General features: G+C 54.0%; 3 protein-coding genes across 3 annotated transcripts; 2 read left to right on the top strand and 1 right to left on the bottom strand.

Moving 5' to 3' along the window:
• Positions 1-1991: 1991 nt before the first annotated feature.
• CCMA1212_005851 (uncharacterized protein) lies at positions 1992-4272 on the top strand (the record flags this gene model as incomplete). The annotated part of the gene is made up of 5 exons (XM_073703096.1): positions 1992-2320; positions 2432-2580; positions 2640-2727; positions 2789-3276; positions 3341-4272. 5 exons carry the CDS (start codon positions 1992-1994, stop codon positions 4270-4272), a joined length of 1986 nt encoding a protein of 661 aa, XP_073558478.1.
• A 321-nt stretch (positions 4273-4593) lies between these two features.
• On the bottom strand, positions 4594-8144 carry CCMA1212_005850 (Topoisomerase 1-associated factor 1; the record flags this gene model as incomplete). Its single annotated transcript, XM_073703095.1, has 3 exons — positions 4594-5573; positions 5630-8012; positions 8070-8144. The coding sequence occupies 3 exons, from the start codon at positions 8142-8144 to the stop codon at positions 4594-4596; spliced, it is 3438 nt and encodes a 1145-aa protein (XP_073558477.1).
• A 350-nt stretch (positions 8145-8494) lies between these two features.
• Positions 8495-9663, top strand: CCMA1212_005849 (3-hydroxybutyryl-CoA dehydrogenase; the record flags this gene model as incomplete). Its single annotated transcript, XM_073703094.1, has 3 exons — positions 8495-8720; positions 8774-8873; positions 8933-9663. The coding sequence occupies exons 1-3, from the start codon at positions 8595-8597 to the stop codon at positions 9661-9663; spliced, it is 957 nt and encodes a 318-aa protein (XP_073558243.1). The 5' UTR covers positions 8495-8594.
• Between the last annotated feature and the right edge of the window lie 7426 nt (positions 9664-17089).

Genomic DNA, 17089 nt, shown 5'->3' with positions numbered 1-17089 from the left:
TTTTTTCCATCTTCTCCGCTCAGCCTCTTGTCATTGTTGGAGTGACTGGTACGTGTGCTGTTGGGATATCATGGTCTTCTTGACTCTTCTAAGGGGGGGGGGCAGGGGCTATTGAACTTTACTATGTACTCGTATCTGGATTTAGAACTCTAGAAGTCTCGGTGGGACCAGGAAACAAAGTAGAAGAGCGTTACTCTGCTAACAGTAATGAAGATGTGTGGTGAGGAAGTGTGAAGGACGACTGCTACGTCTCGGGGACTTCTCCATGCTGAGATACTATGAGGTACGTGCGATGGAACAGATGAGCATATTGAGATATTCTCTTGTTCAGGAGCACGTCCATAACTACATTGAAGCTACACATGCAGACGAGGCATACATAATGTATCGTTCATATACTTGATGCTCGCAAGGATGATTGCTCCTGATTCCCTTCCTACGTTGTCGTTGTCTGACGTCTGTGGGAAAATCGGAGCAAATCCCCGGATTGATCGTGATTGGATGAAAAAGTTCCTTCCGCTGCAGGACGCTAAACCCGGCCAACGGGGACTATCCAGACTTTTGTGGCGATGGCCCTTGGCAATGTAAAGAAATTCGAGAAAAGAAGGAGATAAATTCATTTTCTTGCCTCGCGTATCGTTCGTCTTGGCGGTTGGTGCGGATTCAAGGCCCTGTTGAAACCAATGCTCCTGATATTTTCTGGTGCAACTTGACAGAGGTTATGTTAGTGGCTTAGTGGTTGATGTTAGACGGTTGATGTATGTCTTTCCTTCTTATGCTGTGACTGTTACACCAACAGGTGATAAAGTTCCGTGCAGGTGAGCTTTTGTGCTTGGTTGCCGGTTGGTGGTTAAGGTTCTCGTTGCAGTGATTCATGAATTTACTTTTGGGCTTCGTGACAATCAAAACATTCGACCCAATGTTTCAGTTGGGAGACCTGTGAGCTGGTTCGGGGTGACTGGCTGCTCATGCTAACCGTAGTGAGGATGAGGTTTACAGTGAAAGCTCGAACGAAAGGTCAATATTAGGAGTTTGCGTGATCCATGAGTTTGCAAATTGTTATGTCTTGTGAGTATAGTAGTTCATGGAGATGATTATTACATTTGTCAGTGTTCTTTGTTATTACCGGGGTCTGAACGGGCTACCGTACGAAGCATTGGTTCCAGAAAATGACCGGTCCTCTGAGGTCAGGGCAAGAATCCAGAGACAAGTCTTGCATAGGAAAGTTCAGCAGCTTATAGAGATGATTCAAGAGATGAGTTTGTCTGTTGCTTTGCTGGCCATAGCATCCAATTCAATTCTGCCGTCAATATCACGGTGACAGAAGGTCCATGGTATAAAGTTGCGCCCCACTGCCTCCATTGGGAGGGGCGAAAGTGCGGTAACGACGCGTCTAAGCCAAACTGGGGCATATTTCATCCAATGTGTGGATGTCAACAAAGGTGTTAGTGGTGGCGCCTTCCGATCTTGAATCTGAATCTAGCTTTGCTGGGGAAAAGTTCGAGGAAAGGGCAAAGAAGGGAAGAGAAGACAGAGAACCGGTAATAACCAACCTCGTCCTCTCATCTAAATTTTTTTATCTACCAGGTGAAGAAGGGAGAGGGGCAATTTCTTTTGACGAATACTAAAATCCGTCCCCTCCCCTGCAGAGCATATCCATTGCTAGCCTTGCAGTGGACGATTTGCCTTTTGTTGTCTGACCAGGGGTCGGATTGCTGGATCCCAGCCCGTATATAATCCCCAAAGGCCGTGTTCGTGCAACGGGTTCCGTCTTCTACCTCGTACGCCACATTCTTCTGGAGAGCACACTCAAGTCATTGCATCAATGTTTCTGTTATGAGGACTTGGCCCGTACCCGGCTTGGCGTCTTCAAACCAACTCCGAGCTCTGCGAACAAGCCCTTGCGAACAATCCTCAGAGGGCTCGGCATCTGTCTTGGCGCATCGAGTGGCGAGAGACCAACTCGCCCATGCGACGAGATTCAGCTCACGATGACGGTTTCAATGGCAGGTCCTGGTGATGGGGGACGGATCAGAGGCGAGGACGGAAGCCATGGCGTGCCTCCCTTATTTCGGGCAGCATCAGAGCAGAGGCTGCCCGAACCGGTGACAGCAGCGACGACGACAAGCGGCAGACGCTCGACGTCGACATCACCATCTACCTCGACATCACGGCGGCGCGCAGAAGCATGGTGGAGCATCCATCCCTTCCGTGGCATGGTCAACGATGTTCGTCGGAGAGCGCCTTACTATGTGAGCGACTGGCTCGACGCGTGGGACTACCGTGTTGTGCCCGCCACAATCTTCATGTATTTTGCCAAGTACGTGATATGGCCTCTCCCCATCCCCTGGGTCCTTCGCCAATGATCATGTTCGAGTTTGTGGTTCATCAAGCAAGCAAGCAACCGGTTTCTGACCTGTGTCTCTGATAGTATCTTGCCCGCCCTTGCCTTCTCACTCGACATGTTCCAAAACACCGGATCCAACTACGGCGTTAATGAAGTCTTGTTGGCGTCTGTTCTTGGTTCTGTTGTTTTTTCCATCTTCTCCGCTCAGCCTCTTGTCATTGTTGGAGTGACTGGTACGTGTGCTGTTGGGATATCATGGTCTTCTTGACTCTTCTAATTTTGGTTTCTATAGGTCCCATCACGGTGTTTAACAGTACGGTCTACGATATCATGAAACCGACCGGCGTCAATTACTTGGGATTCATGGCCTGGATCGGAATGTAAGCTCTGAATCTAGCCCTCGACACACGCGATCACTGGTCCTGACTCACTCTCTTCCAGATGGTCGCTCATTTTGCACTGGATCCTCGCCATCACAAACTCGTGCAACTGGCTGCGTTGGGTTACACGATTTCCCTGCGACATCTTTGGCTTTTATGTGGCCTTCATCTACCTCCAGAAAGGCATCCAAGTACTGGAGCGCCTAGGTGGTGACAGTGCCTTCTACCTCTCCATCGTTGCGGCTCTGCTGCTCTTCATGGTTGCTTACATCTGTGGTGAACTTGGCGGTAGCAGTCTCTTCAGACATCCAGTTCGCGTCTTTTTGAAAGATTACGGAACGCCGTTGACCCTCGTTTTCTTCACTGGCTTTGTCCACATTGGGCGCATGTCCGAGGTCCATCTAGCGGTGCTTCCAACCAGCACTGCCTTTGAGCCTACAGGCGATCGAGGATGGCTCGTCCGGTTTTGGGATCTGAGCGTCGGGGAAATCTTCACCGCTCTCCCATTCGCCATCCTCTTGACTATCCTATTTTGGTTCGACCACAATGGTAAGCCCTGGCCCTCTTCTTTTACACCGAATGTGTTGGTGAAAAATACTGACGCTCTGGACAGTTTCATCTCTTATCGCGCAGGGAAGCGAGTTTCCCCTGAGAAAGCCTGCCGGCTTTCATTGGGACTTTTTCCTGCTTGGCATCACCACCGGGGTAGCCGGCATCCTCGGCCTACCCTTTCCCAACGGCCTGATCCCACAAGCCCCCTTTCACACAGAGTCCCTCTGTGTCACCAAAGCTGTGAAGAAATTCGATGAAAAGGGCGAAGATAAGGGGGGCTATACTTTCGAAGCAACTCACGTTGTCGAGCAGCGTGTGTCAAACCTTGCCCAGGGGCTTCTTACCCTTGGCACTATGACGGGACCTCTCCTCGTCGTCCTCCATCTGGTGCCTCATGGAGTCCTGGCGGGACTCTTCTTCATCATGGGCGTTCAAGCCCTCCAAGCGAATGGCATCACCGCAAAACTGCTTTTTCTGGCCCGCGATAAGAACTTGACGCCCGCGAACTCGCCTCTCATATCAGTGAAGCGGCGCGCCGCGATATGGGGGTTTGTCATTGTTGAGCTGGTCGGCTTTGGCGCCACTTTTGCTATTACACAAACCATTGCTGCCGTTGGCTTTCCTATCATCATCTTGCTCCTTATTCCTGTACGCGCCATGGTCCTGCCCCGGATATTCCGACCGGATGAATTGGCATTGCTTGACGAGCCCACTGCTTCTGACTTCACCATGGAGGGCATCGGCGGCTCTTGGGGTCGTGTCGAGCAGCAGGCTGGAGTTCAAAGCTGCGATGATACACGGGTGGCGAGCAGATCATCGTCCTCTCAACGAAGTGCCAACCCTGGAGGTGTTCACCGAGACTACAAGAGCCAAGAGGATCTGGCAGAGCTTGGCCAAGTCCCCCATACGCGAAATACGGTCACCAGGAGGAGGAGTGTTGACGCGAGGTCGAGCGGGCTGCGGAAAGGAAGTGCCACGCCTGATGCTGCATAAGAGGTCGTGAGTGATTTGCTCAACGAGGGTAGGAGCTGGTGTTTGGATACCATGGATAATGAATGACGTTCCTGAACGTCGGATACGCATGGAGATTTGTATTTCTTGGGATACTTGCATACTTGCAAAAGCTGGAAAGGAAAAGGGGGAATACAATAGACGAATGCGAATACGATACCCTTTGGATACACAGAAGCTAGAAAAGTTCGTCATTGAATAATATGTGGTCATTATTCATATATCCCAAGCAACCCCTCGCAATGCTGTTTACATGTCGACAACATATGGCATACTAAGATATCCTTCTTTATACTGCCCCTTCTAATCCTCATCATCGCTGTCTATGACAAACCCACCACGTACCCTCGGCCTGCGAGTCACCATAACAGCATCATCATCATCAGCATCCTCCTTTGTGTTTGACTCCGACTGCTGCGTATTTCCAGGGCTGGAAGCGTCTTCCATGTCCACATCTGCATCATCATCATCATCATCATCTGCCTCATCCTCCACACTGACTCTCATCTTCTTCCTGCTCTCGCTCTCATCATCGTCCTCCACCATGGGGGTATCATCCCTGCTCTCCACCTCGTCATCGCTCAGCAAGCCCAAGATATCGTCATCCTCGTCACTATCCAATCGCACCGCAGCAGGCTTCCGCTTCTTCTTCTGCTCGGCCGCTTCAACCAGCCCAGGCTCCAAAGCAGACTGCGCAGCCCTCGCAGCCCGCGCGGCAATCTCGCGCTCGCGGGCAAAAAACGCCTCGTCCTCGTCCTCGTCAAACTCGTCGTCTCCTTCTCTGACGTACACGGCGGACTTGATCCTGCGCGCCTTTTCGCGCTCGCGCTCGCGTCGTTTGCGGGCCTTTTCTTCGAGCTCTTCGTCGTCGAGTGGCTGCGCCTGGCTGTTTCTTCTTCTCCTCTTTCTCGTCTTCTTGGGTCTCTCGTCGACGGCTTTCCTGGCTGTTGGGCCGCCGGGCTCGAATAGGAATTCATCGTCGAGGTCGTCGCCTTCGTCGTCGTCAAAGTCTGCCTTTTTGCGGGGTTGCGTCTTCCTCTTGAGCTGATTCTCTGCTAGTTGTCCATCGTCAAATGTTGGAGGGTTGAACTCGGCCTGGTTGATGAAGTGCAGCGCATCTTTGAGGGAGTCAGCCGTGACGTCTTCCGGAAAGACCCAGAGAGACTCGGGCGTTTCCTCCGAAGCAGGGCCAAATAGCTGGCATCCGCAGAGATTCAGTAGAAGCCGGAGATACGAATTCTTGAATCTAGCGGCCCGCCTCGCGTCACTGTCGGGTTTCACGACTGAACGCAGGTTAGAAGTCTGCAGCGACACCTGTAAATGAACGATGGGGACTTACTGATCGGGGAGGGCTTGCTCGGTTCTTTTGGCTCGTTGGCATCTGTTGATTCTTCCATTGGAGTTTCTGTTGACCTCAGTACTTCCTCAGCTGCAGCCCATGATCGGCGCTCGCTCTCTGCCGCGGCGACAACGCTCTTCACCCAGTTGATATGATCTCCCTCGTTCTTGTCCAGCAGCGCGCCAACCACAATGGCGATCTGACGGTCTCGCTCTTCTGTGTATTTGAAGACAAGTTCGGCTCCAGGTTTCGCCTGCTTCTTGGAAGCAGTCTGCTTCTCGTATCCGTACTCCAGGAAGAACGCGGTGCTCTGCAATTTGCTGAAGAGCATTTCAACGATGAGTTCCGGTCTTTGCTCAATCTTCTTGAAGCATTTGCGGAGGATCTGCTTCACCAGCTCTTCCCAGTCTTTGTACATGCTTGAAGATTTGTCCAGGGGCTCGGGGCCCTTGATCATATTATATAGTAAATGGATGATGTCCACACGGAAAAGCATCACGCTCATCTCCTGTTTGAAGGCGAGGCGATAGAAATACCGATGGGCGCGCTTCAACTGGGCGTCAGTCATATCGCGATAGAACCGCGTAAACTTGACAAAAGTGTCCACCACGCCCTGTGGCGTAAACCGAGCGGCGAAGCGTTGGAAGTCAAACTTGCGTTCCTTGGAAGTACGCTCCGTGGTCTCCTCGTCGTTGGCCGAATCGTCTTGCTCTTCGGCCAGAGCGCCGTCTTCCGTGCCCTGCTGTTGCTGCTGCTCCTTTTTCTTCTTCTGTCGCGTCCGCTTGCGGGAGCGAACTTGCATGTCCGCATTCTGCTTCGAGTATGCTTCCAGAATACGCAAGAAATGATGTACCAGCTCCGTTGCGGCGTCCAGATAGTAGAAGCCCTGATCCTTGTAGGTCCTTATGATGTTTGCAATAGTATCATGCGTTGACTCCTCGTAGAACAGACGGCTGAGGACGTTTTCTGCGATTTCCTCGTCGTCCTCTCGGCCGCTCTCAGACATTGCCTGGACTGTGAGCAGAATCTGCGTGAAACATCTCATCACAGCAGCCAGCTCATGCCAGTCCTTGTACTCATACGCTTCGTGCATTGCCTTGTTGAGAGTGATAAACATTTCTTGGTTCAAGACGCCTGCCACAAGGCTGAAACTGGACACGTCGTCATTACCCTTGTTGTTGGGTCCTTTTCTCAATGACTGCCGTGTCCGCTCAGCTTCGAGAAACCATGCTACGAGGTAGAAGAACTGCCTCCTGTGGTACTGCATAACATGCGAAGCCTCTCGGTCGATGGTTTTGCGCACGTGAGAGAATAGGGGGTTGAAGCCGGAGTCAAGGAACTCTTCGACAAACGAACGGAGCTGGCTGGTAGCTCGCGCGTTAAGCTTCGCTGGTGGTCCCAAGTCTCTCTCGTCTTTGTTTTCCTTCTTTGTCCTCCGGGGAGGTTTGAACACTTTATTGTTGTCCATCTTCAGATTACGTGCCGTGACATCACTAAGAGCGTCTTGTCCTGTGAGAGAAGACATCTTGCCGTCTTCGCGCTTGACCCAGATCATGGTGCCGAACCGGTTGTGACGCGTTGGGCCATTGCGGGCGTATGCCTTGTGCATGGCCGACTCCTTGTTCATCAGGGACGCAAGCTCGTTTGCTTTCGCCTTGTGCGCTTGCTGCTCCGACATGAACAGCTTCTCAATGTCGACTCTCTTGGTGAGATGGTAAATAATCTCCATAACAGCCATGTCCTCTGTTCTAAAGTCCTCGCCCATGTTCGAAGCCAGCGTAAGGAGGAACAGGAAGATGTCTTGGTATGAAAAGGCATCGATTGTGGCCGACCGCGAGATCTGCGTCTCGTCGCCCTCGTACTTGACATTGGGAGGGGGCGCAATCATGGCCATGTTGCGGAGGAAGAAGAGCACCAGCTTGATGATGCCCTGATCCCGCGCCGTCCTGTCGCCAGCGGGAAGCGCCAGCGACGGCAGCGCAGTCCTGACGGCAGCATGGAGGATCCGTGCCTCGTCAAAGTTGATGATGGCCCTCTTGTACTGAACTTGCGCAAGCTCCAGCACAGGCATGTGCCGATGATGGTTGACCGTCATCCGCTCCTTGTCGCGCTCCATGGGCCACGTCAAGGGGACCATGATCTCAAAGCACGACAGGGCAATCCGAGACTTGTACTTGCTGTCGGTGGCATTCTCGGGCCAGGTCGCCAGAATCGGGAGCAGGTCGCCTTCGATGAGGTTCGCCTCGTGGATGCAGCGGGCAACGTCCATGCGGTTCGTCTTTTCGTCGTAGAAGCGGATCCATCGCTTGATGTCGCGGAGGACCTCGAGGGCATCGTCGCCCAGGTGGTATCGGCCATCGTCTTCTGTGCTTGCGCCTCCCAGCTGCAAGTTTCGTCAGTAATCTCATCGTCCCTTGAGGTAGAGCCAGGGAGGGCATACCGCGGCAACGAGGCTGCTGATGTGTGCCCGAACTTCGGGGTGGACAATGTCTGTGGTGCCGTCTGCCAGCTCCATGGCGGCCGTCTTGTTGCGTGAAGCTGTTATGGATGGAGAAGCGTATCACGCATAACCGGTAGCATTAAAGAGAGACGGTAGGACGCAGAAGCAGCTCGGTGTCTTTTCAATGCACCCCCCAGCATGATCAAGCATCAAATCGCCATTTTGCATCCAAGTCAATATACAGCCCCTCCAGCACGCGTCTGCCAACCAAAGCTGACGCGCCTCAGGCTTGTATTAGCAGCAACCAATTTACGCGGTCGATAAGCGGGTGATGTTCGGCACTCCGATAAGCCTTCAGCGCGCTTAACCCACCAAATGCCGGCAGCAAATGGGCCGAGGTTACCCGGGTTGCGGCAAGCCCATAAGTACATGTGTTAAGCTGCCCGTTATACTTCCTCGTTTAACCGGCCCAGGAGACTCACCGTTCTCTCTCTCTCTAATCCTACTCTTCACATATCACAGAAAATGGCCAGCTCAATCCTTCGAGGAAGGGCGCTGGGGGCGGTGCGCCAGTCGCGCTGCTTCAGCTCTACTCCCAGGCAGTGTGCTGCCGATGTCAAGAGTCTCGGTGTCCTCGGCGCCGGCCAGATGGTACGATGTCCCGCTTACACGTGAAAGACGGGAGTTCTGACGCTGCGTTTCAGGGCCTGGGAATTGCTCTTGTTGCTGCGCAAAAGGCACAGGTTCCAGTGACTCTTGTCGACTCGTCCGAGCAGGCATTGAGTAAAGGCATTGCGTTTGCGGGTGCGTGGGGGAGTCTCGAGCCCTGGTGCTGTGATGTCATGACTGACGGTCCGTGATAGAGAAGCTGCTGGCCAAGGATGTGTCCAAGTCCAAGATCACTCAGGAGCAGGCCGACCAGGCTCGCTCCCTGCTGACGCCGAGCACCAAGATGGAGGACTTCTCCTCTGTCGACTTCATCATCGAGGCTGTGCCTGAGATTCCCCAGCTCAAGTTTGACATCTTCAGCAAGCTGGCCAAGATTGCTCCCCCCCACGCAATCCTGGCGACCAACACGTCGTCAATCTCCATTACACGCATTGCTGCGGCCACTACTACCAATCCTAACGATACCTCGGCTTCATCAAGAGTTGTTTCCACTCACTTCATGAACCCGGTTCCCGTCCAGAAGGGTGTCGAAATCATCAGCGGACTGCAGACCAGCAAGGAGACGCTCGACACGGCCGTCGAGTTCTGCAAGAAGATGGGCAAGATCACGTCCGTCTCCGCCGACTCTCCCGGCTTCCTCGCCAACAGAATCCTCATGCCATACATCAACGAGGCCATCATCTGCCTCGAAACGGGCGTTGGCGACAGGGACTCCATCGATGCCATCATGAAGAATGGAACCAACGTCCCCATGGGACCACTGCAACTCGCAGACTTTATCGGCCTTGACACGTGCTTGGCTATCATGAAGGTACTCCATACGGAGACGGGCGACTCCAAGTACCGCCCAAGCGTGTTGTTGGGAAAGATGGTGGATGCGGGCTGGCTTGGAAAGAAGAGCGGAAAGGGATTCTACGACTACTAGAGCCTGGGAGATGAAGGCACTCGAGACAAGACCATGAAACGATGAAAAATGTATATAGCTTGCAGCGCTGAAGCTTTACATGTTGGAAGTTTGAGTTTTGAAGGAAGCTCTCGGCTCATATTCTTGCCGTATGTGAGCAATGCTAGCTCTCAATGCAGCTACCTCATCGCATTGCAGCTACAGGTGTATAAGTCACATCACATTCTACTTCCAATCTTCTAGACAATGACCTTTAGTCGTAAAGTTATTACATAAATTCTCTTGGTCAATGTCACATCCAGACCTCCTCTTTGACGTAACGAGGCTCCATATTGGCATGCACGTACGTGATTCAGCACGAACCCCGGCGCTGCCAACACAACGCTCGAGGTCACGAGGCAAGCAAAGTGACAGCAGGGTAATAAATCATCACAATTGCAAACAAGGTCGAGCAGCTGTACTTGTCAGCATTAAGTTGCGAGGTGGCTTGACTTGCATATGCCGGCAGAAGTCGAGTGACGGAGACAGACGACCTCTGCGTCAGCTCCATACATATGAGAGCTGAGTGCATATGATTGATTGCCATCCAGTTGAGAAACACCCTCTCCTGTACGCAACTGCTACTATTCGCCGCCTACTAACCAGAAGGAAATGAGCATTCCAACTTGCAGATGCTATGTATACTGTATTATGAGCTGCAGTCGTACAGCCAGCCACATGTATTCGTAGTACCTCAACTTCGTATTCTTCCCTTACCCATCAAAAGATGTCTCCAAGCAAGGCGTCTACCTAGCGTCTGTGCTCCCAGCGTTTCAGCGCTAGGCAAGTCATCCGACGGGGCTAATAATAGATCCATTGATTAGAGATCGGACTGTTCCTGGCGAAATGTCTCACCAAGCCTTATAACAACGGTTCGTTAGCATCCAGCTGGCGACACAGACGACAGACTGGGCGCTACGAGGTACCAACAAGTAGGCGAGAGCTGTAGATGGTGTGTGGTAGGTGATGTACGAAGTACTGTGTACTATCAAATTGTAGTCTGAGGCAAGGGGAGGAGGACCAGGTCCTTCGTTGTACGGAATACTTGCCGAACGTCTACTCTCGCTACGCCTCCCTGCCGATCAGGAGAGCGATATCATCCTATGAACGGTCCCCTTTTGGGCCTCAACGGCCTATCTGGCCGCATATGAGAAAACTGCAACGGGATGGGGGTGGCCCAGTAATGCGCAGCTAAAAGATGATGCAGCAAGGCCGATGCTCTGATGCATGATGCGGCACTCGAAGCGATTAGTATCCCTTCAGCTCTTGGCATAGTCTGAGAGCATTCAGCCGTCCTCGGCGCCGCAGAGCGGACCAAACGCCGACGGGAAGAGTCACCCGTCGGTGAAAGGGGAGCATGGAGAAGAGAGGCGGCAACGAAAGAAAGGACGGAAGCATGGAAACGGTGCCACGCTGGCAATCTGTCACTCCACCTAGCCACCCGTGTTTGCACTCACGCTTGTACTCGTATGCCAGAAATTCCATGTTACGCCGCCATGGCCAGGATTCTGCTCGTGAGATTGAGGCTGAATTGAAGGATTGGCCTTTCCCCTCTGCAATTACGTGGATGGCTCGGTCACGTCTCCCACCAGGCGCCAAAGGGAAATTGGTCGGCCATGTTTGCGCATCCGACGCCGCCCAGGTCCTCTCGGAGATGTGCAGATGCAGCAGATGCAGTGCCCAATGCTTGCAGGTGTTGACCTCATCGGAAAGCTGCTGCGTCCGGATGGCGTCCACACAAAGGCGAGGGTGCTATCCACGCCAGTCTTCAGCTTCTGCAACCCACAGCCGGGTTGCTGATGAGAAGTGATTTCGATTTCCGGCTAATTAACGCCGGCATGTACTCGTACAGGATTCGAACTCCGCACTTGCGGCAAAGCAGAGAGGCGGCAGCAACGTATCTGCATGGTGTACATGTACTCTCGTATGCGACTCGGCGGTGGCAGATCTCCCGCCTGCTGAGGCGATGATTAAGAACCCAGTCTAGTTCGAGGGGGCATGTGTTCAGCCCATGTGCCCGCTATGGCTTGCAGCACGGAACAGATTTCTGCACAAGGCCTTGCCTGGCAACCTGGCACTGGCAGAAGTGATCGCGGTAGCACCCTCGTTCGTACGGAGTAATTCGCGCGTGCCGGTAGTAAAAGTAGTATCTGCTTCATCCACGAGCCTGTTGATAGGTAGAGTCAAACCGAAGGTACAAGGGCAAAGAGAGGCACACGCACACCACACAGGCACACCTAATACACCTTACTTACCTTGGATACCCCTACGAAGCTTGTTTGCCAATAGCTCCAGGTCCGCATCGTGGCAACTCTGCTTCGTCTGCTAGAAGTAGAGGTCCAAGATTTCTTCTGCGCCCGCATATGATCCCAAGCAGCAGATAGGCATCACACCAGCTGTCCCATCCACCGGCTTGCTCGCCACCACCTGCTGGATGCAGTAGGTCGCGAACCAACGGCAACTGGCGTGAGGGAACGCTGCCATTGGGCCTTCGGACAATCTTGGAGTAGAACCGAGGATTTCTTCAGGGCGACCACGCCCTTCCTGAGCAAAGGTTAGCACGCGTCGTTTCTTCTCTTTTCGTTTCTTTCCTTTTCCCCCCCTTCTCCCTCTCCCCTAGATCCGGGTACCTTGCTTCCTCATCTCTATTGCGCCAGCAGACGCAGCCAGCGAGCCGTAAGGGGGGGGTTCTACCTAGGGGACTCGTCGTACAAGTACGAAGTCAGTACTGTACAGCCAGACTCGCAGCACTCGGGATGAGTCGCAGCACCTTGAAATGAAAGGCCCGGCTGCTCCATCTGCCTCTCCATCGCAGGCCCTTTGCTGCCTCTTCGGGCGGGGACTAGCACTGACTGAGGCATTGGCCCGGGCCTCGATTGGATCGCGCTCCTCTGAGCTCCCCGCTTTGTCGCGCAGCAAATTTGGCCCTGGCCGGGAAGCAAGCAAGCCTGAGAGCGAGCATGTGCATGTGAGGGCCGGAACAGAGACCGGGCCCAAGACCGAGACCAAGACAAGCCCAAGACCGGGGGCGTCGCAAGGCGTCAGGGCGCGGGGAAAGACGCGAGGCTACGCGAGAAGTCCTGAAATCTGAGAGGCGGCTAGCCATTGGCGGAAGTCCAGGGTAGGGGCACGGAGGGAACAACGCCGGCTGGTGCAGGTACAAGGCCAGGTTAGTACAGTAAGGTATTCGTACGGGTGCAGGAACAATTGGAAGCGTGCGGTTGCCTGTTTGCCTGTATGCGTGTATAGGAACCGCTGCGGCAGGCGGCGGCGAGGCATATGAGCAGGTACGGGTACATGGGATTGGTGCCTGAGGTGGCACTACAACGTCTCTGGGAGGGGGGGTGCGATAACTTTGAACCTTGCACCCTCTCCTGGCACAGCCTTGCTCTCTTTCGTCGTGTTCTCTCATCGTCCTGCTCTTGTTGCTACCCGTTTCTTCTTCCGGCCGGTTCTCTCGTGGAGGGTGACATCTGGCAAGCGATCATGAGTGGCCAGGTAAAGTACCGAGTCCGGCGTTTGTGTGCGCCGTGAGGGGTCCTGCGCAGGCATCCCTACGATACTGCTGCGAGGTGATGGACCTGACCCTTCGGAGCTTCTCGAGATTAACATTTGCGTACGTGCGACTCCGTACATGTACGGGCACGATACGGCCAAGGGCCAAGGCTACCTACTTGCTCCGTCTATGCACACACAGTCGTATGCACATTGACAGAAGACTGCATCAGGACCACCGAGAGCCGGCTCTCTGCTGCACTTGCTCCACTTCAAACGACTTCTACGGAGTCCTGCCAGTGGCCGGTAGGTAGGCAAGTAGGGTACTTGCTTATTCCCTACCTAGGTAGGTACCTTACCTATCTCTGAATATTGAACTCTGACAGTGCAATTCGGGCTGCTGCAATGTCCCGATACTAGATACCTACAGAAGGCACGCACCTTCAGCACCCTGGTGAAGACAGGACGACAGCACTTGAAAGTCCAAACATCAGCTCGGCCGTTCCTGATACTCGCCGGGGCAGCCCTGGCCCATAGGGTGATCCAGTCTTTCTTTAGCTGCTTCACAACCGCGGCAACTCGAAGCTCGTGCTACGGCTGACTGGGGGTCCTCTTTTCTCCTTCTTCCAGACAGGGAGCAGAAGCTCCAAACATGACTTCCAAACGGCCAGACCCGCTGCGTCAAACATGTCGACCCTTGCCCAGCGAGCCAAGTGGTCCTTAGGCTTTCCCACTTCCGACATGGCGGCAACTTGCGTCCGCGTGGCCGGCGGCCATCCGAAACCTGGCACGAAAAGCCATGTGGTCGGATCTTGCCTAATACAACGTGCTGTTTTTGCTGTCCCCGGCGGGATGATGGCGAAGCAAGGAGATCAGACAAACGCTGTGATTGCTTCGTAAACACGCCGACGGTTGGGCAGGCCGGCGACAGGGCCTGGAGAACTCGAGCCCCAGATGTTCTCACCAGCCGTGGACACCGTGCAATACCTCACCTCTGTTGCGCCGCGCCGCGTGCGACCCCTCGGGAGTCTCCCAGCTGGCGCCATTGGCGGTTGGAGACGCACAAGGCTGGTGACGGAAGAGCTATTACCAGTCCAGCGCAGTTGTTCCAACTGGGGCAGCAACAGCGGTCGAGCAGATTCGCGAGGCTTGTCTGACCTGCAGGTCTCTCTATACGCTATACATAACAACGACTGACCACAATACGAATGTCGTATTGCTTGCGGCGTGCCTCTGACTCGCTATCCTCCTCCCGCGCGCCGCGTTCCTGGAATTCATGCTTATATCAACTGTCCTGATGGGTTACCTATAAACCCCTGGTGTTCTACCACTATGCTGCGTGTATAGTGGAGTGTTTCTGTCTTCTAGAATTTGATGATCGCGGCCCCGTTGATAGGATAACCCACCGGGGTCTCGAGCTCCACTGCGAAGGCATCTTGAAACGACATGGCTTCCCATCCTTTCATTACCAAGTATCTGCGCGACATATTAGGGCCCTGCAGCTTCAAACTGCACATACGAGGAATCCAATGGGACACACACATACACACACATACGCATGCATGTACGTGCCCTAGCTGTGCGGAAAGTCGGTTGCCCGAGCTGCGCGCTGTCGCTAATGCTGCTATAGAATCAAGCTCCCAATATGAGAATGGCATACCAAATGGCAGATGCCGAGGACGTTGAGCTTTGCACGTGGCCAGCTGCAGACAAGTATCTGCAAGAGCGGGAACCTTGAACGCGATTATCAAACAGCATTTCGACGGGCAGCGGGCCTGCCAATTACCGACGACAGCGACATTCTTGAGTGTTCTAGTTCGTGGCTACCCCTGAGGGGGCTGGGTAGAAACATGAGGTCGTCTAGCCACCCCCGGCTCTGGCTTGGGATGAAACGGCATGGTTTACAACTTGCGCAGGAGCCTTGGTCACGGCCTGGACGTTCTGCTGCGCGTCTCGTGCGAGTACAGGCGCTGCCGGCGTGCCTCATTGCTGAGGGGAATACAGCTCCTCGATGTCCACCCGGCCAGCTCCAGCATAATCGCGCTGCTGTCATCGTCTGGGACAAGCCGCGACCAGGTCATACCAAATACATACGCACACACGCACACGCACACATACGAGTGAAAATGCTACGTGGAATGAGCATCTCGCGGCTTGGGCTCGCTCGCCCCACCAAGTCTGGCCCGGTTGTACCGGCGCATATCCCTTCTCAGCACCTCCATGGAAAGGCTGCCCCTCATCAGAGCTTTTAAGATTGATGCGTCGTTGCCCTGCTATTCTTTCGCTCGTCGATTGATCCATGCGCAGAGATCCTGGACGACGCTCATTCGACTTTTGTGGCTGATTCGAACTCAGCAGAACTGCGTTGTTCCTCCAATATCAGCGCCGCGGCTGCCCTCATCGCTTCCGCTCGCCGTGGTCAGATGAGGGATGGCGCTCTCTCGCTTCGTTCTGATGCCAAAATGAGAATCCAACCGCCCTGCCTGCAAATGCCGTTCGCTTTGCCTCCGTCGTATGAGACCCAACGAGGCACATGCTAGGCACGACTGTGCAGTGAGAGGGCCGGCGAGGATTAGTTCCATACGCCACGCTCGGGAGGATGGGTGGGTACCTTGGAGGCATCGTGCTGCACTTTTCTCAGGCGTCATCCGCTTCACATGTTCTCCTAGCCCAATCCAATTGATCGCGCGCATTTACTGCATGAACAAGCGACACGAAGGCGCATGTTATCGCTCTTCCCACCCTCTTGCAGTTTGCCGCAGATGAGCAGAAGTCATCTGGGACTCTGCTTTCACGGTCCTCGATGCTTCTTCCTCTCGACTGAACGCAGGAGGGCAGCTGCTCCACCGCGACCTAATTCTCCCAGGGCCGCTGTAGCTATTACCTGCATTCAAATGTGGCGACCCTCCCCCACTTACAAGGCCCTGCGATTTCTCGTCGTCTTCGACTTGCCGCTGATGACCCCTGTCCTGGACGGCAGCCCTCCCCCCGGTCACCGATATGCGCGCCCCCTGGCGTCAACCCTCTTTGTTTCTGAGCCCCCCTGTCTTGTTGTACTAGTATCTATGCCTTTGACTACCATGACCTCTGTAACCCGTTGAGGATCTCATTGGTTCACTACCAAAACAGGCGGTCATGCGTTCGTCCGTGGAGTCGACTCTACAGAACAGATGGTGCTATGTACCTTACTACTGAGAGTACGGATAGTGCTTCCCAGGAGCCACGGAACTTTGCGCCAGTGGTCCGGCCGAGGTGCCGTCTGGTATTAGTCGACTCTTGCCACTGTTGGCCTTGACCTTGTTACAAGCCCTGTCCTCTTTCATGAAAACTGCTGGCTAATGAGATCGATCCCATGCCACTAAGGTTTGGAGAAAAGAAGCCATTTCGGCTTCTGTCTTGTTCGCGGGAGTACGAGGGGTATCTCCTCTTTGGAACCGGCGGTCTGCTATCGTGGACGAGGACATGATGCTGTTGCAAGGGCACTTTCATGCGGACGAATAGACGAACGCGGCGCCCACGATGGGTCTGGTTTTGCATACCCGGCGCAAGAGAGCATCGGATCACTGCGTCGGCGCGGCTGAGCCCCCCTCTCGGCCTGCACGCATTCTGCAGTTGCTAGTAGTAGTGCTATTTGATTTGCTCGACCGAGAGCCCAGATCCGCGCTGCTGCTGCCGCTGTCCATCATGGCGGACGCTTTGTTTCCATCGTCTCACCGTTCGTCGGCTTGGAAGCTCCGAGCAGTTGGCGTTGCCAGTGAAGCTGCCGCAGCTTTCCTGATCCTACTGAGATGGTGACAGCAAGCCGGTCCTCACCTATACAAAAGGGACAAGTATGAGTCCGTGGACTAATCGTCGTCAGAAAGCCTGGGGACAGCTTACCAGGGGCCGTTCTCAATTATACCCTTCCTGGTAG

This window comes from Trichoderma ghanense (genome assembly GCF_004382785.1).
Source record: "Trichoderma ghanense strain CCMA-1212 chromosome Unknown scaffold_6, whole genome shotgun sequence".
Taxonomy (NCBI): Eukaryota; Fungi; Ascomycota; class Sordariomycetes; order Hypocreales; family Hypocreaceae; genus Trichoderma; species Trichoderma ghanense.
Note: the sequence above shows the minus strand (reverse complement) of the source record. Positions and strands in the feature narration are given on the sequence as shown.